The 25,935-nt window shown below is 57.1% G+C and overlaps 1 protein-coding gene across 9 annotated transcripts in view; it reads left to right on the top strand.

Moving 5' to 3' along the window:
* The window catches only part of CARD11 (caspase recruitment domain family member 11), a 139,859-nt gene that overhangs the window by 73,795 nt on the left and 40,129 nt on the right, over positions 1-25,935 (top strand). For 7 of the 9 annotated variants that reach the window (XM_078440022.2, XM_081791675.1, XM_078440026.2 and 4 more), the window contains one exon: positions 20,448-20,581. In XM_078440022.2, coding sequence (XP_078296148.2) covers positions 20,575-20,581 — 7 coding nt within the window. In that variant the 5' untranslated portion in view covers positions 20,448-20,574. Of the gene's footprint in view, positions 1-6,254; positions 6,385-7,945; positions 8,127-20,447; positions 20,582-25,935 lie in introns of those variants that run through there. The other 2 variants (XM_078440021.2, XM_078440025.2) reach the window with 2 other exon arrangements.

Below are 25,935 nucleotides of genomic sequence, written 5' to 3'. Positions count from 1 at the left end.
CGAAGGGGAGTGAATAGGCACACGGCATCTCTGCAGACGGTGAGTGCCGGGTTAGAAGGGCACCGGCCGGTGTGTGTTTGTGTGTCACCCAGGGAGCTCATTAAAACGCAGGCTCTGAGTCAGAACGTTGAAGAAGAGGTCTGGAGAGCTGCAGGTCCGACCAGCTCCAGGTGGTGCCGATGCCGTGGGCGCCCGGGCGGCATTGATCTCTGAGGGATTTCAGCCCAGGAGCCCGGACGGTTCCTCACGGGGGAGATCACCCGATGCTTGTGGTGGAGAGGAGACCACGGTGCTAAACGCGGTAAATGGGGACGAGGGGATTGGGTAGACACAGCATAGCGCGCCTGCGACATTTAATCCCTAAAGCCGGCTGCACCTGTTGGGGCTGACGGTTACGCTTGAGGGGGTTCGGGCTCCAGCATCCCAGAAATCTCCGCCGTGACCCTAGGGGAACTCCCCGCAGAGCCACAGGGCGCTGAAACATGCACTATTCCTACTTATTCAAGAACTCAAATGCCAGCAGAATGGCAATACGCTTCAGTTTAAAAAAAAAAAAAGGCAAGAAAGAAAACAACCCTGAAAACTCTATTACCTTCTGCCATAAACTTTTTTCTGGAGTGTGATATTGTGTGCCTTGACTGCAAACTAAGTCTGAAGTTGCGTGCTGTAGATTCCGTCCGGAGGGAGCGTGGCTCACGTCTAACAGGTATTCGTGTTTGGGAAGTCCGTGCGTGGGCACGTGCGTGGCCATGACCTCTGCACGTGGGAAGGACATATCCTCGCGTGGCACGTGCACACCTGGATTTTAGACAAGGTGACGCACGACACATTTTGGCTGATGTTCACGTGACTTCAGCACCGACCTGTGGACCGAGTTTTTTGTGTTTTAACTTCAGCTTCTTGGATGGCGCTTGAAATACTCCATTTCTTCTCAACAGCAGCTCGGAGCGTAGTGAGTTCTGGACTTTGGATTTAACTAACGAACTCGTACAAGGATGGTGATAACGCAGGCTCCCATTCCCCAAGCGCTGGCTATATCCCAGGCATTTTCTTTAGAAATACATTTAATCATCGCTAAAATTCCACCCGCCGTGGGCATTATGCCTAGATAAACTGTTTCCAGATTATTTATAGATTCCCATTTTACAAAAGATAAACCGAGGCCCCGGGGTGGTTGGAGGAGCGAGGAGTGGGGCTTCTAGTGTTCGGTCAAGTGCGAATACCCCCACGCTGTTCTGCCGCTGATGTCCCGTGATGCAGAGTAACGGGGCTCTTTCTAAGCACTGATGTTTCCAGCTTCTTTCCAGGCCCTCCCTCCTGCTGTGGAGATGAGCCAGGCCAGAGAGCCCAGGACTTCCCACCAGCCCAGAGGGGACATCTGACCCACTTCCCGTTCTCTGAGCCAGCGGCCTCCTGTCCTTCCAGGTCAGAGGCTGTCGATGGCTCTCCAGGCCTCAGGGGACCCGGCCAAGGGCAGGGGGCGAGGCAAGAGTTAACAGGGCCGCAGGCTCTGTGTACTGTGGGCGTTCTCTTCTGCTCTGTGTCCTCAGGCCGGCTTCCATGGCGACTTCATTAGCAGCAAGCTGCTAATTAAATTTCATATTTACGGTCGGAAAATAAAATCATTGGACCTTTTTGAAATAGGATTTTATGAGTTTTAGCTCTGGCGCTGACTCAGCAGTCAAGGGCCCGCGCTGTTTAGATGTACGGCTTCAAGGCGGAGATAAATAGAACAGATAACACAGGGGAAGAGGTTGAATCCTGCGTCCTTGGGCGGGCCCGAACACGTTTCGGGGCCTTGGCGGGGCAGACCCGGGCCTCTGGGTGTGGCTGGGATGCCGGGCCCCCCGTCCAGTGTGGGTGTGTTTTGGGTCCGGGGTCACCGAGCCCCCGCGAGGCTGTTTTTGTTGCAGAGCGGGATGGGGGGTGTGTGTGTGGGTGTGTGTGTGTGTGTGTGTGTGTGTTCTTGCCATACTAGAAAAATCGCTCTTTGCAGCTCAGACTCCAGCCTCACGGGGTGTGTGGGCAGGAAGCTCTCGGATCCTACTTCCTTTCGCGTGTCACTTAGCGACTGGCCGTGAGACCTCAGCTCCTTCCACCCTGTGATGCCCGCACCCCTTGTGCCGTGCCCCTAGTGAGCCCAGTGGGCATGTCCTCATCCAGGTTGGGAAAAACTCATGCCCACTGCGTTCTGGTGTCTCCGGCGGGGAGGCTCTGAGCATCCTGGGGGTGGAAGGACGTCAGGGGCATCGGGCTCTACCCTGCAGCCTGCTCGGACGCCCTTTCTCATAAAGGGGTGGTTTCCCTCAGCTCGGTTCTGGTGGGTTTATCTCCGCTCGGAAGGAGCCGTTTCTCCGGGGAGGAAGGGACACGTGGAGTGTTGGAAAGTCCAGTGTGCGGAAGTCAAGGAGACCCGGATGGGTCCCCGAGCCTCCCTCCCCCCCACCGCCCCATGGGGTCTGGGCCCTGCCGTCCACACCCTCTTCTGCAGCGTGGGGGGTAAGGCGACCTATCCCCCGGGGCGCCTGAGAGCAGCCTGAGAGAGTGCACACCAAGGGCCCAGCCGAGTCCCCACGTGGCAGGCGCTGGGCCTTCCGTCCGTGACTAGCTTTCCTCCCATGAGCACTTCATTCTGCCTCAGCACGTCCATTCACAGACTGTGAAACAACAGTGTGGGTGGCCCAAGCGGCACCAGAGACCCCTCGGAAACCCGTTACCTTGTGCTGCGACCACCCGCGAGGGGGCTTCCTTTCCACTGATTTGCTCCGGAGTCGGAAGCCGTCACTCAGTTGATGTGATGCCCGTGGCGGGGCAGGTGGAGGGCGGGCCTGGCCCTGCGAGGGACACACACGAGCCCGCCTTCTATCCCACGCGGAGCTGGGCCATTAACCCTTCCTGCCGCTGCCCGCGTGCTGTGGGCTGCACTCTGCGACCCCCTCCCCCTCCCCCCCCCCCCCCCCACCAATTCAGGTGTGAAAGCCCTAAGCCCCTGGGGTGGGGGGCGGGTATTGGAGGCAGAGCCTTTGGGAGGAAATTAGGGTTGGATGAAGTCGTGAGGGCAGGGCCTCGTGATGGGATTAGGGGTCTCGTAGGAAGAGGACGAGGCAGGGCTCTCTCGTTGTGAGCACACACCAAGGACAGCCCACGTGAGGACACCACGGAAGGGCGGCCATCCACGGGCCCGGAGGAGATCTCTCACCGGACATGGGATCTGCTGGCACCTTGAGCTCAGACTTCCCAGGCTGCAGGACAGAAAGAAATGCACACCAGTTGTCTAAGCCGTCCGGCCGGAGGTGTTTTGCGGACTGAGACACGGTGTGACCTCAGGCAAGTCCCCCGACTTCTCTGAGCCTCGGCTTCCTGGCGGTCACGGCGGCGCCCACACGGGACCGCTGGGGAGTTGAAGGTGTGCCATCAAGGAAGGCTTCCCTGCCGTGGTGCTCACGTAGGGCACCGCTTCCAGAACCAAAGGACGAGGGAGGACAAGGATCTGGCTGTCCCTGAGGGGCTCTCCTGCAGACCGCCCCCCGCCCAGAGAGGAGACACGCGTCCCCTCCTTCCTCCTCTTTTCAGCTCAAGCCACCAGTTAGGCCGTCAGCACCTGGAACGTAGGAGCGTGACCGCGAGATGCCAGAACCCTTAATGTCCTCAGGAAGGAGGCTGTCGCTCCGGGCGGAGCACGGCGGGGCCAACCCCGATGGCCGGCCACGTGCACATGCTGGGCTCCTGTCTTCCAAGCATCACTTCATCCTCACACCCCGTGAGGCAGCACTCCCGTCATCCCCATGTGACTGGAGAGACTGAGGCCTCGGGGGATGCCCTGCAGTCCCGCCAGCCGCACCAGACGCTGACCCGAGCCGGTCTGTGGCCCCCTGACCTTAGGCTTCTGCTTGGCTGTGGAGGATGGGAGCACAAAGAGAAGACGGGGGCCGGTGGTCAGTTCTGAGGGGCGGTCACCCCTGGCTCCTGAAGGCTGAGCCCTGCCGGCAGCCCCCTGCCCCTCCCCCTCCCCCTCCCCCTCCCCCTCCAGCCCTTCAGTTTGGGCAAGAAGTCCCCAGGGTGCAGCCCACAGGGACTTCGCGGCCCCCTCTTGCTCCCGTGAAGTCTGCTCATCCAGCTCTCCCCAGACCCAGCTTTTCGACCTCCGTCTCCCTGCCAGCCTCTCGCCGAATCAGGGTCCCGTCCCGCCCAGTCGCCACGTGGCCCCGTGGTAGCCTGGCTGCGGAGTCCTGCCCACCGCCCTGCTGGGTCCTGTCCGGAGGCGCCCAGGAGGAGAGCCCGTGAGGGGTGGGCAGTCAGGGAGAGCTTCCCGTGGGAGGAGGCGCTGGTGACGGAGGGCTTGGAGGCCCGATAGGAGTTTGGCTAGGAGACGTGTTGCGGGCCGTTCGCTTCACGTAAGCTGCCGTAACAAAATACCACAGGCCTCGCAAACTACCATGAACAGGTTCGCTCGAAAGAAAAGAGACATATTCTCGCAGTCCTAGGGGCCAGCGGTCTGAAATCACGGTGGGAACAAGGCAGGGCCCCCTTCCTCCAGAGACTCCAGGAAAGGATCCCCCCGACTCTTGCAGGTCTCGTGGCCCCCAAGTTCCACGGCCCGTGGCCACCTCCCCCACCTCTGCTTCCATAGTCACGTGGCCGTCTTCCCTTGTGTCTCTGTGTGTGTCACTGACTCAAGCCCCGCCCTAATCCAGGGAGACCTCCGCTTCCGTACATCTGCAGACCCCCCGTTTCCAGATACGGTCGCATTCTGAAGAGGGGGGGCCCTGTGCAGCCCAGCACACCGCGGGGGGCATCAGCGGATGACAGCTTCAGAGAGAGGGAGAAGCAGGAGCCGGGGCCCCGCGAAGGGACCGTGTCACCCCTGCATGAGCAGAAGGCCGATGCGGGTGCAGAGGAGTGGGACTCGGAAAACAGGGCAGCGGTCGCGTAGGGAGCTGGGTGAACACCGACCACGTGACCCAGCAGCCCTGAGCCTTGGCGCTTCTCCCAAAGAGGTGACGGCACCTGTCCACGCGAAGATTTGTCCAAGAATGTCCCAACAGGGGAGCCTGGGAATCCACCCGCAATGCCCACCAACAGGTGAAGGGATAAACTGTGGGACGCGCATCAGCGACGACGCTCTGTCACCGGGACCAGCCAGTGACGTGCACCACACGGGACCAGCCAGTGACATGCACAGCCAGCGCCCCGAGGTACTGAGGCAGCAAGTCAGGCCCCGAACAGCGCGTGCTCTGCTCCTTCAGTTTTCTGTCACAGAAATCACAGTCCTGGTGGCCACTGGCGTGGGTGCACGGCACGGAAAGGGCCGTGAAGGAACCTCTGGGGTGCTGGCCACGCTCCGCTTCTCCGTGGGTCATAGGGTGTCTTCTTTCCCCAACTCCTTGAACGGTGTCCTTGGATGCACGCGGCTCACTGATGCTACCGCAGTAGTTTAGGAAAGGAGAGGGGACCGTAAGTTCTCCGGCCACCGGTACAGGCGGGGACACAGGAATCAGGCCGCAGTGGAGTCGGACCGTGGCGCCCAGGTGGAGACACTGGTGTCCAGCTGTGGAGGGACCGGGGTGGGGGTGGGGGACGTTGCAGCTTCTAGGAAGGGGCGGGGCTGACCTCCCAGGCGTGTGCATACATCACCTGGATCCATCCGCCCACAGCTTCCGTTCCCCTATTTCCCGAGAGGACACGGCCCTCTGCTCCCCCAGGGGAATGGGGTGATCGGAGCTCACCGCGGGGTGAGAGGGCAGAGGAGACACGGGTGCTCAGGGAGGAGCTGGGTCAGTGCCCCATCGTGGATGCTGGCCTGTGTCAAGCAGAAAAGAGTAGCAGTGTGTTAGGTTCGGGGCAGCTGGGTGTGAGGCTTGTGGAACGTCTTCCCTGGAACATTCTAGGCCCCACGCTTCCCGCCTGCGGCCTTCCCCCTCGGTGCAGTTCGTAGTCAGGGGACCGTGGTCTCCTGGGCGAGGTCGGGCACAGCAGGAGGAGAGAGCAGGACTGACGCCAGGCTCCTGCCCGATCCTCCCTCCCCTCCTGCACCCCCTCCCCCCTGCGCCCCAGAGGCAGACGCGACCCTGTCTGCCAGAGAGAGCACGGTCCCCTTGGCGAGTGTCTCAGCCTCCCCCCCCCCCCGTAGAAACTCACCCACAGACTCTGCTCAGAACAAAAATAAAAAGGGAAGTATGGCAGCGCCCCCACCCCCCACCTCTGCCCCTAAAAATAGAGGCGGCCTCCCAGTGGGGTGTTGTGTGGGCTTCCGGGAGAGGCCACGGTTCCTTGCAGCATCAGCATGTTCTGGGGGCCTGGCAGGCAGCGCGCTGGAGGAGAGGGAGTCTGAGGGGACCACGGAGGGACCCCAGGCAGACCCAGGACAGAGCTGGTTGCAAACACGTGAGTATATTCTCCAACCGGCAGGTCCTTTAGCTCCGAGACACGTGTGTGCTGAGCCAGCAAAGCCCCAGCGGGAGCCGTGTGGGGCCGGCTGGGGGGGGGGGGGGTGCCGTAAGCCCCGCGCCCCCCACCCTACCCCCTTGCTTCGTCCACACCGTGTGTCTAATGGCTCCACGCATGCTCCCTTTCATTTCTTAATTTCTTAAACAACACGGTCGACTCTCAAACAGCCGGTGCCGGGGCGACTAGTTTATGCTGTCACTTTGATCGCATAGAGCGTGGAACTGAGCCCAGAGAAGGCCCCTCCGTCAGTGCCTGGTGATTGACTTGGACCAGAACGCTCGCATTTTTATGTGCTGGCTGCTCAAACTTTCTTCTGATGGAGGACAGTGCCCAGCGTGGAGGAGTGGGCGTGAGAGCACAGAATGTGCTCTTGTTGGGGGCAGTGAGGTGCCCGAGGCCCCCCGCTGGAATTGTCTGCGGCGTCTGCCCCGGAAGGTCGGGCTCTTGCCTTTATGTGAGGCTCACAGCCCCGCAGCCCTCCCCGGGGTACCCTGCAGACGATCCTTCCGAGGTTTAAGATTCCGTGTGCAAAGAAAGGAGCCTGGTGCTCACGGTCCCACAGCTGACCCAAGGCCCGGCCCCTGCCCACAGGCATGTGGACAGACGGAGACCCTGGAGCCCGGAGCCCAGCGGGAGACTTTGACCAGAACCCCAGGGAGAAAAGGCAGAGTGCACTGTGAATGGCTTTTCAAGGAGCAGAAGGAACAGGGCCCGAGGGAAAGCCCCCCCCCCCCCGCCCCCCCGCATCTCCTGGAGGTCTCAGAGACACTTCCTCATTTCCTCCTGAAGCACTTCAGGAACCCGATAAGCCCTGCAGGGTCGAAACTGCAGGCCTCGGGTGGCTTGGGCTTATGAGAAGCTGTCCTCTGCTTCCAGGAGGTCACGCTGACATCACGGGTTCGAAGAAGTCCGCCAGGTCTCAGGGGCATCCTTTAAAATGAGAGACCATGTAAGGTCGCGGGTGTCTCCGGTCACACAGCGGAGAGCATCCCTCGGTGGAGCGGGTCCCACGAAGGCCGGCCTGGCCTAGACACGGCTGGGTAGCGCCCGGCGGGCGGCCTTCGAGCCTGGCTTTGCAGAGCTCCCCACCCGCAGGCACAGAGCCCATCCCCCACCCACTGCTGCCGACACTTGCTCCCAAGCCTCAAGTCCGCACCGATCTACAGTGTCTGGGTGCAGTTTGGACAGGGTGCCTTACGTAATGATCGGTGATTCCAGCCCTTTGACACGAGCCAAAGGAAAAAAAAAAAAAAAAAAAGTCTCCTGCCTGGCATCTGATTTTATGAGCTTTTGCTTTCATGGCGAGAAGCGAGAGATGATCTCTGGGCGTAGACATCCCCACATTCCCGGGCCTGCTGCTCTCGGAAAGCGTTTCCATTGCACCGCGTAGGGAGCACAGGCCATCAGAAGACCAGGGGCTCGTGTGCACCAGGGCCTGGACACCCCCCCCCCCCCCCCCCGCCCCCAACCCCAACAGGCTCATTTAAAGACACTCTTACGTAACAGATCAGTAAGAAGGAGAGACACAGGACGGGACTCTCTCCTCAGCAGCAAAATCGGAGTGTCCGGAGATGTTTGGTAACAGTCTCATCCCCGCCCCCCTTCTGGTGCTCAGATAACGTGGAAAATGTGAGTCTCGGTGTTTCCACGTTTCAAGCTGCCTGGCGGCTTGAAAACAGGTGAGCTGACCTACGGGAAATCACTCAAGTTCACGTGCTCCTTGCCACGGCCTCAGGAGCCCCCGCGCCCCCCCCCCCCCGGGGACTGACCCAGGGACACTAACACGGAAGCAGCCCTCCCAGACCAGACCCCGCTTTCCCTTTCCCGCCCCCGCCCACCCCCTCCCTGCTCGGCTGTGTCTTGCTTCATTTCTCTTCCCTTCCCTCGCCGTGCACCTGCGGGCACTAAATAAAACTCTGAGTTCCTGTGCCTTTTTCTCAGCCCGTGTCCTCGCTTCAGACCTCATACCCCGCCTCCTTTTGCTGCGTCCGCCTCCCTTGTGCCTTTTCCTGGACGCGCAGCCCGCAGACGTCACTCCTGATTTCCGCGCTTCCCCGAGCCCAGGGTTGACTGACCCACCCCCCCCCCCGGGGCAGCAGTGAGGGGCGCGTGCACCTGCCTCGCCCGTGGGGCCCCTCTCATGTCTCCATCTGGGTTGATGGTACCTTCCCGGCCAGGCTGTGTCAGGGCTGGGGTTAGTGTTGGTTCGGGACCAGCAGCTCACGTGTTCCAGAAATTGGAGCTTTTTATCTGTTTGATCAGATTTGGTTGAGGGAAGTGAAATTCACGTAATGTTCACCCCCCACCTTAAAGTGAACAATTCACTGGTGTTTAGCATGCTCACGGGGCTGTGCAGCCGCCACCCCCACCCAGTTCCGAAGCACGTCCCTTGCCCCGACAATAAAGCCCCGTATACATCAGCGGCCGCCCCTCCGTGTCTGCCGGCCCCCAGCCCCTGGCCGCCACCCACCTGCTGTCTCTCTGTGGGCTTCCCTCCTCTGGGCATTTGAAGGTATCCTGCCGCTCGTGGCCTTTCGAGTCTGGTTTCTTCCACCCTGTGTGACGTTTGCAAGGTCTGTCCATGTTGTAGCACGGATCAGCGCCCCGTTCCGTCTCGTGGCTGAATAGTATTCCGTCGCACGTACAAATGTCTTCATTTTAAGAGTCACTGGCTTCGAGGGCTCACGGCTGCCGGGACTGGGAAGGGGAGCGGGGCGCAGGGAGGTGGGAGAGGGGACCTTGCTGGGCTTCTCGATGCAGCACCCAGCAGAAGCAACCTGCGACGGGGGTCTCGGCCCACCGCCCTGGCCCGCCCCGCCGTCCGTGCAGCCCCGCGGAGGGCATGTTGGGGAAACCAGCATCTCTGGCCAGCCTCCCCAGGCTGCTGCTGGCTCTGCTCCTGAGCACATTATCACAATTAATTACAGCCAGCTCTCGATTCTCTCAAGTAATAGGGGACCCGAGTAACACAGAGCTCATTGAAATGTGGGGCTGCAGGGGCGGTGGGGAGAAGGGGCCCCATTCCGTGGGGAAGCTGTTTATTTTGCACTTAATTAGGAGTAAAGAGACCCTTCCTGAGTCCTTTCCTCCTTCTCTGTCTCCCTCCCAGAAGCCTGGCGTTTAATTGGACGTACAGACTTACTCTGCTCCTGACCTAGCGGATGCCCAGTGAACACATTTTAACTAACCATCCCCCCCCCCACCCCCGCCCCCGCCGGCCATCTCTTGGCAGAATGCTCCAGGACAGAAAATCTGACCCGTGTGAATTTCACTCCTGTGCCCGCCCAGCCTGGCGTGGACCGCGGGTTGTTGTAATAAGTGTGCCATCGGGGGTGCCGGATGCGGGCACCGTGCTTTATCCTTCCCCAAAGGTCTGCGGTAAGTGGTGACATTACGAGAAGGAGGGGAATGGACTAACTCAGGCATCTGGAACCCCCACAAACTGGGTCATCGGTCCCAGAAGGATCGGGACGCGGTGCTTTGCCCCAGGGCCCTTCCTGAGCGAGCGGCGTGCCAAGTGTGGTCAGACGCGGCCCCTGTTGTGCTCCCGTCGCGCTTGAAACTAACGCCCGCTGACGCGTCCTGCGGCTTCCCCTCAGCGTCCCGACTGTCCCTTTTCTCCCGGGACCGTGAGCTTGGTCTAGCGTAATCCTAGGTGAGGTGACTGGAGCCCCCAGCGTGATACGAGTTTGCCGAGGGTCTCTTTCCAGCCTTGCTGTGCGACCGCGAGCGTCAGACTCTGCCCGCCTCCGCCCCTGCCGTCTGTGGTGGGTTGTGTTACTGAGTCACTCCGTCTCCTCCTCTGCTGTCGAACGAGTGCCCACAGCACAAGAGGCACGGAGGCGTCGTGCCCCGCTTCGTCCAGGAGCGCGTCCCCTGAAGGTCAGCTGGTGACCTTTCACAACGAGGGAGTGAAGCCCTCCGCGTAAGTCCGGAAGATGCTGGCTGGTGTGGGTTATCAGTTTTCAAAGAATTAGGATTCCAGACTGAACCGAATTCCCGTGCACCACCGGCTAGAACGGGCTGTCCTTGGTGATGCAGAAAGTCCTCCGGGCTGGAGCGGGGGGGGGGGGGGGGGCACATTGCGAGAAGAGATGGCCGCCGTCACACTGATGCCACATTCGGGAACGCCAGCGAATGAAAGAGTCCTTCTTCCCGACAGAGTGTAGGACCAGCTGGCTTTTCTGCAGCTCACCCGGCTGGGGTGGTTTGTGACCAGATAGCTCTGTCCCCGCAGGTCACAGATTGGAGGGACGTAGACTGTAGACTTCTAGTCTGTGACTGATGGAGAGGCCAAGACAGATGGGCGCTCGGTTCCAAACTGCAGGCGCAGCAGAACGAGCCGGGTGCAAACGAAGGGCGTGTGATCCCGTCAGCAGGCTGTCGTGGCGAAAACCCTCAGCACGCGGCGGACAGAAAGGTCTTCCCCGCTGAAGGGAGGAAGCTGAAACAAGGAAAAGACAGCCGGCGCTTATGCCCCGGAAATCGGTCACTTCGTGAATGTTAAATGCCCGTTTGTGCGAGAGACTAGCTGGGGTGCAGGGCGTCCGAGGAAGTAAGAGAGGGGCCCCTCCCGGAGGCCGTGAGCAGCACGGCGGGCTCGGCGAGATAGATGCTAACGACGCCCGGTGGGCGAGTTGCAAACCAGAAGCCCAGACACAAGGCTCGAAGGCAGATCTTTGACGTTTTGCTCGAAGTTCTGCCCGTGCAGGTGGTTTTACGGGACGTCCAGGCAGACCCCTCGTTTCCATCTCGAGTTTCCCGCTGGCTTCTGAAGGGCTGGACTGAGTGATTAAGTGCCTACTATGTGCACGGTCTCAGCCCTAAGGTGTTAGAGGTGCTTGTGCCACTCTGCAGACCAAGAAATGGGGCTCAGAGAGGTTAAGCCACGTGCCTCAAGCCACACAGCGGCAAGTGGCAGAGCAGGAGCTCACATCCAGGACCCTCCCTTCGGCACCGTGTGCTTTCCACTGGGACGCACACTGTTATCTCCTTATTCAAAGGTTGTTTGGCAAGGCTCTCTTTTTAGAGTCGAATTTCCGTGATCCTGTGGCCACAGCCCCCATCTTCTTTGGGTGGGGATGCCACTTGTCACCAAGGAGCGCGGTGTACTTTAACCTCGCAAGGACCTTCCTTGCGTGCGGGTCCCTCCAGCGGGAACCCCGGCCACGCAGCGCTGCTGGTCTACACCGAAGGAGTAGGGACCGCCTGTCTGTCTGTCCTGCTGCCTGCAAATCTGCCCAGGGAACCGATGTCGGAGAAAGTACTGCTCTGACCTCAAGCCTCAAATACCTCAGGGTAAAAATAGGAAGGTCTGAGGCCCGGATCACACCTGAGGCTGCCGCTTCCTGCCCCAGGGTCTCGACCAGACCTGAAGGCCTTTTGAGAAGAAGTCTCCACAAGCCCCGTGCAGCCCCCGGGGAAAGCCAGAGCCTCAGGCCCCCGAGTGGCCGCCCTCCCGAGGGGATTTCACTCCCTGATCTCACTCGCCGGTGCTCTTGTGCGGACGCGGGTGGAAGCAGCGGAAAGCCGGATCCAGAAACACGCCGCCCGCGACACCCCGTCTCCGTTCCCGTAGGAGGAACCCTGAAATCTGCCTCCTTCTAGACACTAACCCGCTCGGGGATCGAGATCGTCGGCAGAGTTCTTTTCAAACGTGGAAACGTGTTTTGAGGTGTCGCTGCCTTTACCGGTTCCCTTGACATGGCACAAACTAGACGGCCCCACGGCGACAAATGCATCTTAAGCCGTTTACCACATCGATGCTGAGTGTATTTTCGGTGCGCCTTAGAAATGCAGAAGAGAGAGACCAGTGCACCTGGCTGCTGGGGCCTCAAAGCAAGCTTGTGAGGCTGCCGACCAGCCTTCTCCCCCTCTTCCTCCCCGGCCTGGCCTCCACCACTTCGTCCCATGGACCATCGTCCCCACTTTGCTCTGGACATCCCTGAATTTGTCACCTGTGTCTTCTCACGAGGACAGTCTTCTCCCCGCTGAACCTCCTTGCTGTGAGCTCCTGCTTTTTCCTACTCCTGTCTTTCACAGCTAATGCCTGTTGACTCACACGAGAGACCGAGTGGGTAGGGTTCCCTCTGTCCTGCTCGAGTCCGCCCTGAAGTGTCCTCGTTCCCAAACCTCACAGGTGTTCCCCCCAGAGAGATGTGCAGAGGCCGGTGGGCCCCCCACACCCTCCATTCTAACTTGGGCTTGTGCTCCTGGGGGTTCTGGGGCCAGCCAGCAGGACGAGGAGGAGGAGAAGGGGAAGATTCACGGTCCGGATGTGGCTCCCACAGAACCTTCCCGTCTCGTTCCCGGCTGCTCTCCGGGTGGGGCTCTTACTTCATGACGCTGGTGACGTTTCCTATGAAATGCAAGGGCCCAACCCTTTCCCTCGGCAGGTCCTCGCCCCACCCACTCACACGCCAGCCCCAGGAGCAGGATTCTGTGTAGGGCAGTGTCCTCTGTCCAGTTTCTTCCCTCCCAGACCGCCTCCCCAACTCCCCAGATCAAAGAGTAGCTCGTGCTTTCCTCCCACCTCTCCTGTGCTAGAATTACATCTCCCCACGACGCACGCACCAAAATGCATGCTCCGCGTCCTGCTTTGGGCCACCCGTGCGTGGTAGAAACCCCACGCGTCCGTGCCGGACTCTGGAAGGACACTTTGTTCGTTCGCTCTCTGGGCAGCGCTCACCCTGTGCCGCGGTGTGCTGGAGACTCACGGGTGGGCACAACGCAAGCCCTCTCCAGGAACTCACAGCGGGCGTGCAAAGGAGTGGCAGCAAAACCGGGTTAAAAGTACGGGAACGTTGGTCCGTTCTGCAACAGGGAGCTGTGTCCCGCTGGGTGGGGTCTGGCAGGGTGGCCGCCTGGGCTGAGTGTGGCGCCTGCTGTCACCAGGTGCTTCTTGGATAGCAGACTACTCAGTACAGGTCTGTGGCCACGAAACGTTCTTATCATAATACCTTAGGTCATTAGAGTGTTTGCTTTAGCAATCGTTTATTGAACAGCCGCTACGTGCTGGCACGACAGCAAACCCAGCCTTGACGTGAGGCGTTCAGAGGGACCGTGGACTCTCCAAGCTTCCCCAACCCAGATGATCCGATGAAGATTCTGCCGATGGAAAGAAGTCCACCGGGCCCCCGGGTGAAGCCAAGGGTCTGTCCTTGAAAGCACAGAAGACTGCTGAACCAGAATCAGCTGGAGGTCTTGGTGACATAACGGTCCCCGTGGCAAAGGCGATTTGCTGACCAGGCTTCCGAGGCAAGAGCGGGAGACAACGGTATTTCATTGTCACCAAGGTCTCCCCCCGCCCCCCACCCCGGCCAGCCCCACAGCAAAGCCACACTTAGGTTTGGTCCCGCCGTGGGTCCCGGAGACCATCACAGCTGACGGTCGGCTGCGTGCACGGCTCTGGAATCCGAATGGAACAAAAGCTCATAGAGAGCCAATGGGATAAATTGATACACGTTTCAGAACAATTTTAATCTGTCATTCCTAATTGTGCATCTTTCAAATGCTTCTCTGCGGTCGTGGGAGGGAAATGAGAGCTGGAGGGAAGCAGTGTCCTTCGGTAATGCGGGAGGTGGGCATCCTTGCAAAGATCTTGGCCTCCGTGCACGTCGGGACCGGCTGTAGAAGTTGGGACGGGAGACGGGCCGGGGGATGGGGGAGGGGGTGATGCTTGCCACGGTTTTGGTCTCTGCTTTCAGTAAGTGTGCCGTGCTCCCCACCGCCCCCCAGCCCTGACTTCTGATGTTTACACCCCCTTCCTAGAAGATACCGGGTCGAGACATTTTTATTGCACAGAAAAAACCATTGGCCCTTTGCCCGCATCACCTGAAATTCGATGGATGGGCTCAGCACCTTGAGGAGCTCCGGGTGTGAATACAGGGGTCCTGGTCCCCGAGGAGGTGGTCGGGGGAGACTGGTGACACCCGGGGTGGCAGTGAGGAGCTTGGCTGTCGCAAGGATGGGCTCCTGGGGAATAACGAGGGCTGAATGAGAGAAGAGAGAGATTCTGGTGGATGTGGCAGAGGCTGGAGTATGTGACTGGAGACCGAAAAGTGAGGGGCCCGGCCCAGGATCCGAGGCAGGACCGCGCCAGGCAGAGGAGACGAATCGCCCAGCCTGTCTGCCGCGAGCCAGGAACATCATCTGTTAGCACTTCCTGCGCTGCTCCTTACCTCCTCGTGCGCCGCTGACCCTGCAGAGGGCCTTGTGCTCCCCCTCCCCGTGGCTCTCTGTGCACAGGCTTTACGTGTCAGCCCTTACTGACCTCCCGCTTACTCTGGTTTTGTATCTAGAAAAAAAGAAACCGGAGCAGACAGAAAAGACAGTTGCTCAGAGAGTGGGGCTCAGAAGGCTGTGGCTGGGATCGATAAGACTTTCTTAGAAAGCTTGGATCTTACTTGTTTAAAACACAATCAGAGTTTTGTGTAAAAGGGATACTAGTGATTTTATTCTTCTCATGAACCAAGAACTCAAAGGTTAGCTTGGGCCCAAAAATGCTTGTGGCGTCCTAGGAATCCATACATAGAGTGTGGCCTGTTGTCCTCATGCTCACAAGATGGCTGCTGAGTCAGAGCATTGCATCCACATTCCAGGTAGAAAGACAGGGACAAATAAAAGGCTCTTCTCCCCTGATTCCGCCACTCACCCCTCAAAGAGCCCTTCTAAATGCCTCCAGAAACTTCCACTTACATCTCCTTGGCCAGAATCGTGTCACATAGGCATCTCTACTTACCAGAGAGGCTGCAAGCACCGTTTTTCAACGGGCACAGGAGTGCTCCCCACAAAACGGGGGCTCTGTCAATAGGTAGGAGAGAACGCATGTTAGGTCGGCCGCCACTGCAAATTTAAAACAGTTTGTAGGAATGGGGACTTTGGAGGAGGGGGGTGCGGATGAGCCCCACGGGAGGGCACGGCTCTGGTCCCTTTCCATAAAGCCTTGTGTCCGGGGCCACAGACACATAGGTGGCTGGACCAGGGTCTCTTCAGTCCTTCCGCACAGGCCGTAGATCAGCCTTTTAAATAATTTTTCCCTTTTTTTTTTTTTTTTGGCCGGAAGTCCTTTCGGTTAAATGGAGGTTTCTTTGGAATAATTAAACCTTCCATCTCAAGCCTCACTCTGGCCATCCAGGCGAATCCATTAACCAGAGATGCATTTATCCGCCTGCCTGCTGACCCCCTTCTGGTTCCAGAGCTTTTGCCCCAGGGCAGCTCTCGGAGAGAGAGGAGGAGCCTGTGCCACAAAGACAGCTCTTTTCCGAAGGGCTGGGCACTCCCTGGGTTTGGTATAATAACAAGCTCGTTGCTTATTTTTATTCGGGATCTGATTTGTATTCATTCACCCAACAGATACATTCTGGAGCAGCCGTAGCTGCTCTTAAGAGTGAGAGCCCATGCTGAGTCCCGTGGGAGACGAGGCAGACCCGTGGCAGGGAGCAGAACCTCCCTGAACCTCTTCTGTAAAATAGACTAGTGGTATGTGCCTTCCAGGGTGGTCGTGTTAAACGAGATGGTAACCGGTTATAGGGGACACTCCAGCAAAATGAGGGCGTAAGGCAGTAAAGAAAGATACGGAGCCCAGGAAGCAAGGAACCTAATTGGTCAGCTTCGAGGCTTAGTGAATGTTGGCTGCGATGACTGCACGTTTAACTAGGATCGGGTGACTTGGAGTCCGGGGGGCTGAGTTGGAAACCCGGTTCTGCCGCTCCGTGCCTGTGGGAATCTCACCCCTTTATGTAACGCTCTGATCCTGCCCCCTCCTCGTAAAGTGGGGAGGTGAAAAGCTGCCTACAGAGCTCCTGGGAAGCGACATGACATCTGTCAAGCTCCCAGCAACTGTCGGCACTTCCGGTTTACGAAGAGGTGAGCTGTCTGGGAAAGAGATCGAGTGTCTTAAGTGTCCAGACAATAGAGGTAACTGTTGGATTCTTTTTTTTTTTTTTTTTTAATGTTTATTTTTGAGAGAGACAGAGACAGCACGAGCAGGGGAGGGGCAGAGAGAGAGGGAGACACAGAACCCGAAGCAGGCTCCAGGCTCCGAGCTGTCAATACAGAGCCTGACGGGGGGCTCGAACCCACAAACTGTGAGATCATGACCTGAGCTGAAGTCAGATGCCCAACCGACTGAGCCACCCAGGTGCCCTGTAACCGTTTGATTCTTGATACTTGAATGTATTGCCCATATTTCCAATTATTGATATGTTATTTTTTTTTTTTTGCCAAGATCATACACATCACGCAGAGTTGAAATGTAAGGTAGGCTTGTAATAAAAACATCACTCCCCAGCCTAGTCATCACCGTCTCCAGATCCTAATCCCCAGAAGCAGCTACTCCTGCGTCTTCTCCATTGTTGTGTTTTCTTCCGCTATGTGCCTCCCTATTTCTAAGCGATCGGTTTGCATTGCTGTTTACCCACATAGCCATTTGAAGGCATTATTTATTATATGAGACATACTCTTAGGTAGATGAGCATTTAGCCCTCTTTTCTGAATACCGTACTCCGTGCATGTCCCTTTCCTCCATTCTGTCAGTGCATTTATTTTTTTTTAAATTTTTTTTTTTTTTTTAACATTTATTTATTTTTGAGACAGAGAGAGACAGAGCATGAACGGGGGAGGGTCCGAGAGAAGGAGACACAGAATCTGAAACAGGCTCCAGGCTCTGAGCTATCAGCACAGAGCCTGACGCGGGGCTTGAACTCACGGACCGCGAGATCATGACCTGAGCCGAAGCCGGCCGCTTAACCGACTGAGCCACCCAGGCGCCCCCTGTCAGTGCATTTAGATCACAGTTTTATGTGTTACATTACTGTCACTTCGTAATACTGTTTATGTTGAGGCATGTTGTATGCTGTGAGTGTTTCTTATCTTTTTGCTTTTCTCCTGGAGTTAATATTGCCTTTTTTTTTTTTTCATTTGTTGAGGTTTTGTTTTTTTTTTTTTTTTAATGTGCCTAGCCTTCATTATTTTTCCATCTCACAGTCCTGTCATTTGCCTACCAAAATCATTTCCTAAATTATGAAATATATCATGACCATTCCATTTCTGCCCTGGTCACCTCCCTCTAGTGGCCTCTCTGTGATCCTGCCATAATCTTGGCCGGCTACCTCTTGCCCCATCTCTCTCATCCTGGAATTTTCCTTGCTGCTTTGTCCAATTAGATTTTCTGTTTCCTGAGTTGCATACATTCCTGTTTATTGTTTTATTCCCTCATTTTACCGGAGCATACCCACTAGGAGCTTCTTGGGAAAGGGTGCATGGGAGATAAATGTTGAGAGTCTTTGCCTTTCTGAAAATAATATCGTTTTATTTTCATGCCTAATAGTCTGGGGACGGGGGTAGTAGAATTCTAGGCCAAAGAGTATTTTCCATCACAAATGTGAAGCCATTGCCTCATTGACTCCCAGCTCCCAGTATCGCAATCGAAAATGCCAAACTTACTCCTAGTCCTTTGTACGTGAACTGATGTTTCTGAAAACTTTGAGGGTCTTATTTCCTTATGGCCTGAAATTTCACAACAGTGTTCTGAGCAGGTTCTTTCTTCTCTGATTGTCCTGAGGACCCAAAGGGCCATTGAAATCTGAAGACTCGTGCGCTCACGTCTGGAGAATCCCCCAATATTACTCCTCTGATAACTTCACCCCTTTACATCATATCCCCACAGACGAGATAAGAAAGGAAACATAACCTCTGCATTCTCTTTGCAGGTTTTCTAGTTACTGGCTGCTAAGCCTAAATTAACCTCCTTTTCCCTGCCCTTTCTTGTCTTTCTTCTCTGTATTGACTTTTTCGAAGACTTCCTCAACGTTATCTTTCAAACTTTCTATTGGTAAAATGTCTGGCACTTTAATTGCTAACAACTCTTCCTTGTTCTTTGTTCCTTTTTCATAGCATCCTACTATCGTTTTGTGGATTCAGTATCTTTTTTCATCTGAACGGATTTTTATTATCAGGATGTGGGTGGCTTTTTTTTTTTTTAAGTTTTCTCTTATTCTGCGCGTTGTCCGCTTCCTGCAGGTTCTTTGTATCCACTCGTCTCTCGATCTCTTCCTTTCGCATGAAGACTTACCTCCAACACCAAGCGACCCTTGGCTTGGCTCTCTGTTTATTCTTACGTAGGAGGCGACACAGTGGTGTTGGCTTGTCGATTAAACAGCTTCGCTGTAGGCAAATGGGCTCTGACTGTGTTTGAATAAGACGCTAATAACGCACCAATGAGTTGATTCCTTTTTTGCGACGCAGTATAGCTCTTCTTCACCCTGAGCCCATAGCTGCCATCTTAGAACTCGGTTTCCGTTCCGTCTGAAGTTTCCACGTGAAAGTGGTATTTCAGGGAGCTTGTGTACATATACTTCGAGTTACAGTCCTTCTCCAAGTAAAGTTTTATTTTGTAAGAAGCAGGTGTAGGCGCCGTTTGGCAATAAGAGTCAGTCAGAGAAACTCGGGTCCAAGTCCTGACTCTGAACCCCTCCCACGTTTGGTTTTCTTGGCTATAAAATGGTGAGGATAGGAGCAGTAATAAAGTGCCACCCATCTCAGAGAGTTTTTGAGGTTTATCGGTTGCGTTTAGCAAGTGCCTGGCACACGGTTAGTCGTCTGTAAGCATCAGGGATGATGTTTCTGCCAGTGAAATGTTACACCCATACGGTAGTCTCTCAAGAGACGTATCCTATCAGTTTTCCCGACCTTAACGACCCAAGTTCTTGAGGGTGTAATCAGAATTCTAACAGCAGAAATAGAAAGTTCAGCCTCAGTGCTGGTTGGCTCGTGTCTCATTTTTTCCAACCTGTCTTGACACGTTGGGTGCTTTTACAACCCCGTGCCAGTCTGTTCTCCCTTTCTTGCCATTAGAAGCCCTCTTACGGCTAATTTTGTAAAAAGCCTCTTCTTCTGGTTGTGAAAGAAATGCGTGTTCTCTGGCTCCTAAACGCCGATGCGGAGAAGTAGAATTTCCGTCCTCCTCTGCTCGTGGGCCTGCGGGCCGCCTGCTGCCCTCCGCCGGGGCGCTGGGCCCCGAAGGTCACCTGCCGCCCCCAGCCTTCGCCCGGTGGCGCGTCCGTCTCCCGGCCCGGCCGCGGAGTAGGGAGGCCACGAGCAGACGAAGGGGGTGGGGTCCTCCAGAGAAGCAAGTCACTGCCACCTCCCCGGGACCCGGGGCCCGTGACAGCTCACTCTGATCCAAGCTGACACCCGACAAGAACAGCTTCTATCAGCCCCGGGAGATCTGGTGTCACCTGTGATTAATTCTCAAAGCCGAAACCAAGCATGTTCCTGAGTAAACAGTGATGTCCCAGGGTCCCTGTCACCGCTGACTAAGAGCGGTCAGTGAAGGAGCAGCTGCCTGAAGCCCCGACCGCAGGGATCCCGGCCGCTGCGGGGCCGGGCGTCAGCACCCCCCCCACCTCACCTTCTCAGGGGTCGTGCCTCCCCTTGCCCCCTGCCCAGCCTTCCTCCCTGGGGCTCCTGGAGTGACTGAGCCAGGCATGTACGACGGCCTGGTCAGTCTCTGTAAGGAGCACCACCTTGGGGAAATCACAGAGCATGCCGTGCTCCCACCCAGACCCACGGTGTGCGGGGGCTGAAGACATAACTCACAGCGAAGGGAGCTCTCGTGGGCTCGGAATGTGGTTTGCTGCTCTTGACCTAATGAATTAGTGGCTGATTAGAGCATCTCCACTCTGCAAACACTCCTATCAAAGGAGGACCTTCCTCCCTGGCCAGGACTAACCCCGAGGCCACTGCCCGCCCTTCTCCCCACCCCCAGATGTCTCGGGACGCGTGGCCACTGGCCTTCCGGGCTGGCCGTGGCCCAGAACAGAAACGCTTCTCCCCAGCAGTTCCTGGCCGCTGTCCCCTGCGTCACTGTCACCTGCAGAGACGTCACCGGGGATTTCCTCACCTTTTCTTCCAAAGTGGGGCATCTCTCTGGTCCTTGAGTGGTTCTCTCTGTCCAACCTCCGCCCCTGTGCTAAGTCAGATTATCTTTCCTTGTATAGATTCCGGCCATCACAGCTCTAGACCCAGAGGAAGACTGGCTCGGGGAAGGACGGGCGCCAGCCCGGAGGAGTGGAAGTTGGACCTCCGTAACGGGACGGCGGCCCCCGTCCACTGAGCACCGACCACATGCCAGGTACTTTGTGTTGCGTCCGGTGTATAAAATACAAAGCGAGGCTTAGCTGAGACTTGACCGGGATGCGGTGGGGGGAGGTTCTAGGCAGAGGGAGGTGCAGTGAGCTGGTTTGGTGAAGAACCAGGGAAGGACTGGCCGGCCTGAGACGCGATTGAGAGAAGACGCTGGGAGCCAGCGGGAGGCAAACCGTGCAGGGCCTGGGGGCCAAGATCGAGACTTTGAACTTCACTCTAACAGCAACAGGGGGCCTCCTGGTAAGCGTTTCAGGTGAATGAGGGGAGGGGAGGCGAGACCAGCAGCTGCCACAGACTTTGTCCACGGGCAGGGCATCCCTCTGTCTTGTGAAAAAGTGAGCGGAGGGGCCCTTCCTGTAACACCCGGCCCGGAAACCTTGACCTTGCTTTTCCCGCTGTTTGTAAAAAGACTGATGCGATCTAGGGTTTGACTGAGGAGTGGGGGCAGGGCTGGCACCAGTGCTGGCCGTGACTGACGGGGACAGGGGACCATCCGGCACGATGGGCTGTCAGGGCCTCGCGTCCGAGGGTGCGTTTCTGGGCAGGCTGTTTTCAAGGAAACTGCCCAGGCTGGACACCAGCTGCTGGGTTCATTCCAGAAAACCAGGCTGAGTCAGGCTGAGTTATAGCGAGATGTGTGGGAAGGAAATACATCTGAAATTGTGTCCACAATGGTTTTTTCTTAGAGGCTAGCGACACTATCCATGTGTTTTGCCCAAGAAGTACTGTGTGTGTGTGTGTGTGTGTGTGTGTGTGTGTGTGTGTGTGTGACAATGATGAAATGGACACAGGTCCCCAGCTAAGCTGCACCCCAGTCCCCAGCATCACCAGCGTCCCCTGGGCGTCCCTGGGCGTCCCAGCCGCTGTGCTGCCCTCACCAGGGGAGCTGGCACTCTGGTTTTGACCAGTTCCTGGCTCCTCGGTGTGCTTTCGCTGGATCTCCTTGACCGCGTGGTCTAGTTGTGTATGGTTTAGAGACGTACGTGGACAGGGTTGCTTCGGGCGTGCTCTGTAACCTGCCGCTTTGCTCCATGTCCCGACCCGAGGTTTGTCCACGTTGATGGGCGTGGCCTTGTCCTTCCGCTCCCACCACTGCCACGTGTGGCAACAGCCCCTCTCCTGCATGGGGACGTCGGTGTGCTTTCTGGGGTCTGGATGCACGATGCAGACCAGCCCTGCACAAGCCTGCTGACGTACCGGCTGGTTTCTCTAGGGGTCGATCCAAGGAGGGAAGCCTGGGTCGTGTGGCACGTGCATCCAACCTCCTACTAGGTCAGGTCTGCCTGTTTTCCAATCCCGAAGTGTATTTCAGCCACTACGAGATGCCGGGAGGGGAGTCACCGCTCACCTTGGTCTTTGGCCCTCGGGTGGGAACGCGTGGGCAGAGTCACGATTCCTAATTGCCGTGGATACCATTCAGTCCAGACCCGGGATGATCTCATCCCCCTCTGGGTTGCTAGGACAATAGAAGGAGGTGACAGGTACGGGGCCTGGCACACAGCAGCAGCCCAGCCTGGGGGGCGCTTCGGTCCCTCTGGCAGGGTCCCCCCGCCTCCTCCGCAGTCCTGCTTGCACCCCTGCAGCTGTCCGTGCAGGCGGCTGGCTCTCACGACCACACTCGGTGCCTCATATGGGCAGGGACCGTGCGGGAAACGTCTTTTCATCCCCTGCCCCTGGGCTCACACTCCACCGTGGCCGGTGCTCACCCCGCTCCGCTGGTGGGGAAAGGGGTTCGTGGTGTTGGGCGAGCAGGCCCCGTGGCTCAGGGTGCTCAGCAAGCGGGCAGCTCTCGCAAGTTTTACTTGAGTGTGTGTGTGAAGCCGCCGAGGCGCACAGGGTATCGGTGACGGGGTGGATTGACACTAGGTCAAGGCTGTCATTTCCGCACATAGAAGGTGGGAGAGGCCCCTTCGTGTACGTTTGGGTGACGAAAGCTTTGCGCTAGCCATTTCCTGTTTCGTTTTTATCTTCCTTTTTCCCAGCAGAGCCCACGGACAGGCCTGCTGAGGTGTGGCCGCGTGCCCCCCCACCCCCGTCCTGGGAGGAGGGGTTTCTGTCACGCTGGGCCCGCTGATCACGAGCTCTACAAGTGCCCGCACAGCCTCCTGTGCCCATGAAGGGAGGCCGGAAATGCTTCTCGGCCAGACCTGCTTGTCTCCCTGTCTGGAGCTGCTGTTTAACTAATTTCCAGGCACATGCATTTGATTCTCTTAACAAGCGTAAGCCTCTTAACTAGCTAAGCACAGTGCCTCTCAGTGCACTGTGCTTAGCTAGTCTCTGTATTAAGTGGATACCATTCACTAGTCAGGAGGCTTTGGGGTGCGTTAATAGTTAATCCAGTTTTCGATGACTTAGCATTCAATTGTATTGTGTGTGAGCCCAGTGGTGGGAGAGGTCTGGGGATGGATTCAGTGCCCAGGAGGTGATGTCGAGGACCCAGTTCTTTGCGTCTTTTTCCTCTGCCATGCTGGGGGTGTTAGCTTTGGTTGTCAGGTTGAGTCCTCAGGTCACAGGATGGCTGCACAACCCCCAGCATCACACACACCTTCACCTGCTAACATCCAAAAGCTGGATGACAGTGTTCCTTCCTTGCATCCCTGTCGAAGATCCAGGAAAGGCACGGCAACTGTCCCCGGCACACGTTCCCCACCCCTCCCTGCCCCAGCTTGTGTGTGGCACAAGGCCCTTCACGTGCTTCTTAAACCACGGGTACAGACCAAACGAGGTCTGCCCCCTGCAGCTCAGAAGATGCCTGGCCTCCCTGAAGCACGAGGCAGCTGATTCCTGAAAAACCAGAGGATTCTCTAAGCAGGAGGGGTGGGGGTGGGGGGGACACGGGTGGACAACATCAGTGGCTCCCACATGCTTGCTAAATGTGTCGAATCGCGTGCTTAGGATATTGAGTCTTTAAAAATAGGCTAGGTAAGTACGTTCTGCTTTGTGAATAGAGATGGTCGTATGACTCTGGGTCAGGGTGAGCAGCTGCGGTGGGCCCGGTCACGTGGCACCGAACCCCAAGGCCACCACGTGGCCCAGCTGGCCATGCTCCGTATCGGCCAGAGGGCTCGTAGCGGTCGGGACTTAGGCCTGCAAGCCAGGGTTGTTGTCTGTGGAAAGCTCCCTGGACAGAGTGGGGACTGGGTCCTCGCTTTTTTTAATAAAGTTTGTTCATTTACTTTGAGAGAGAGAAAGAGCACAAGTGGCGGAGGGACAGAGAGAGAGAGAGAGAGAGAGAGAGGGAGAGAGAATCCCAAGCAGCCTCCACACGGTCAGCACAGAGCCCGACACGGGGCTCAAACTCATAAACCATGAGATCACGACCTGAGCTGAAGCCGCACGCTTAACCGGCTGAGCCCCCCCAGGCGCCCCTGGGTGCTCGCGTTTAATCAGCTTAAAGCGGTTGCTTGTGACGTCAGATAGGTACGGTCCCTTGTATTCTTCAGGTTGTGTATACGGAACCCCCGCTTCCAGCAGCTCTGATCCACGGGGAGACACTCGGGGGCCTATGGCAGGGACCGGGCAGCACACACGGCCAAGGCCGATGGGGCCGGAAGGAGAGAGACCACTCCTGCCGCGTCTCCTGGGCCCGGGGGGCGTCTCCCCAAGGCCTCGCTCCGCGGACCGGCCCCCTCTGCCCGCCTCACCTTCTCTGCCTCCGCGGCCTCCAGCTGCCCGCGCCTTGGCCCCACGGCGAGCCAGCTCTGCTCACGCCCGCGCCGCCTTCTGCCCTGGTCCCCCCCACTGTCTCCTTGGCCCCGCATGACACCCCCAGCCCGCGGACCGGTCCTCGGTGAGGCAGGTCAGTCCGCGGGCCGGAGGGCTTACTTGGTGGAAACAAGCGGTCAGCGCCGTGGTCCTCTGAGACGTGAGTGGGGGGCAAACAGAGGACATTGATGTGTCTGCCGCGCCTCATGTGGCCATTGTCTCTGTTCGCTTCTTTTTCACCCAGACCGTACAAGTAACGCACTCATACGTGCTCCGTTGTAAATACTAAGACAGTATGATGTCCGAGCCCTCCGTGAGCCCTAACCTCGGAACTTGCATCCCTCTTCCGGGACGCAGTCGGTATCATCGGGTTCTCTGGAACCTTTCCCCCCCCTTCCTCCCTCCCTTCCCTCTCTCTGCGTGCACGCGCACACACCCGTAGGATCACAGTCTTGCTTGGCGGAGCCTTACCTACGTGGCTCTACACAAATCCGGGGTTCCCATGGCCCCTTGTCGGCTTCAGCACTTTGCTGAAATGACTCACACACCCCAGAAGGACGTTATACTTCCTATTACGGTTTAAGGGGCGCAAAGAGCAGCAAGAGAAGGCGAGAGAGGGTGGAGTCCAGAAGGGGCCCGAGTGTGGGAGCCTCTGCCCCACGGGGTTGAGGTGTGCCACGCCCCCAGATGGCACATTTATTCGCCGACTCAGAAGCTCCTTGAACCCCACCGTTGAAGGATTTTTCACAGGGTTTCATTAACATAGCCACGATTGATTAAATCATTCACTCCTGATGACTGAACTCATTTTCCAGCCTCTCTCCCCTCCCTGGAGGTAGGGATGTGGGGCTGAAAGTCACAGCCCTCTAAGCACATGGTTTTCCTGGCCTCCAGCCGCCACTGGAAGGTATCTCGGGGCCCCTTAGCCAGGAGTCACCTCATTAGCATCAGAGGACACTCATCACTCAGAGGGTTCCACAAGTCCTGGGAGCCTGCGACAGGAGCCAGGACGAAGACCAATTTTTTTTTATTATTATTATTATACCACATGTATGTATTCTGAAACCTGCCTTGCTTTTTTTTTTTTAAGTTTTATTTCTTTATTTTGAGAGGGGTTGGGGGAGGAACAGAAAGAGGAAGAGGGAGAGAATCCCACGCAGGCTCCACACCATCAGCAAGAAGCCCGACGTGGGGCTCGAACCCACGAACCACGAGATCATGACCTGAGCCAAAACCAAGAGTCGTACGCTTAACTGACTGAGCCGCCCAGGTGCCCCTGAAACTTGCCTTTTTAAAACTCAGTATGTCTTAGAATGTTTTTATGTCCCCACATCCCTTTAAGATGTTATTCCATTGGGGGCGCCTGGGTGGCTCAGTCGGGTAAGCATCCTATTTGGGCTCAGGTCATGATGTCTGTTCGCGGGTTCGAGCCCCGTGTCGGGTCCGTGCTGACAGCTCAGAGCCTGGAGCCTGCTTCGGATTCTGTGTCTCCCTCTCTCTCTCTGCCCCTCCCCTGCTCGTGCTCGCTCGCTCTCTCTCTCTCCCAAAAATAAACAAACGTTAAAAAAAATTTTTTTTAAAGATGTTAATAGTACAAAAGGATTGTGGAGTACCTACCAGTAAGTGTCTCAGATG

Source organism: Panthera onca, chromosome E3 (genome assembly GCF_046562875.1).
Source record: "Panthera onca isolate mPanOnc1 chromosome E3, mPanOnc1 haplotype 2, whole genome shotgun sequence".
NCBI lineage: Eukaryota > Metazoa > Chordata > Mammalia > Carnivora > Felidae > Panthera > Panthera onca.
This window is presented reverse-complemented; position numbering and strand designations above follow the sequence as displayed.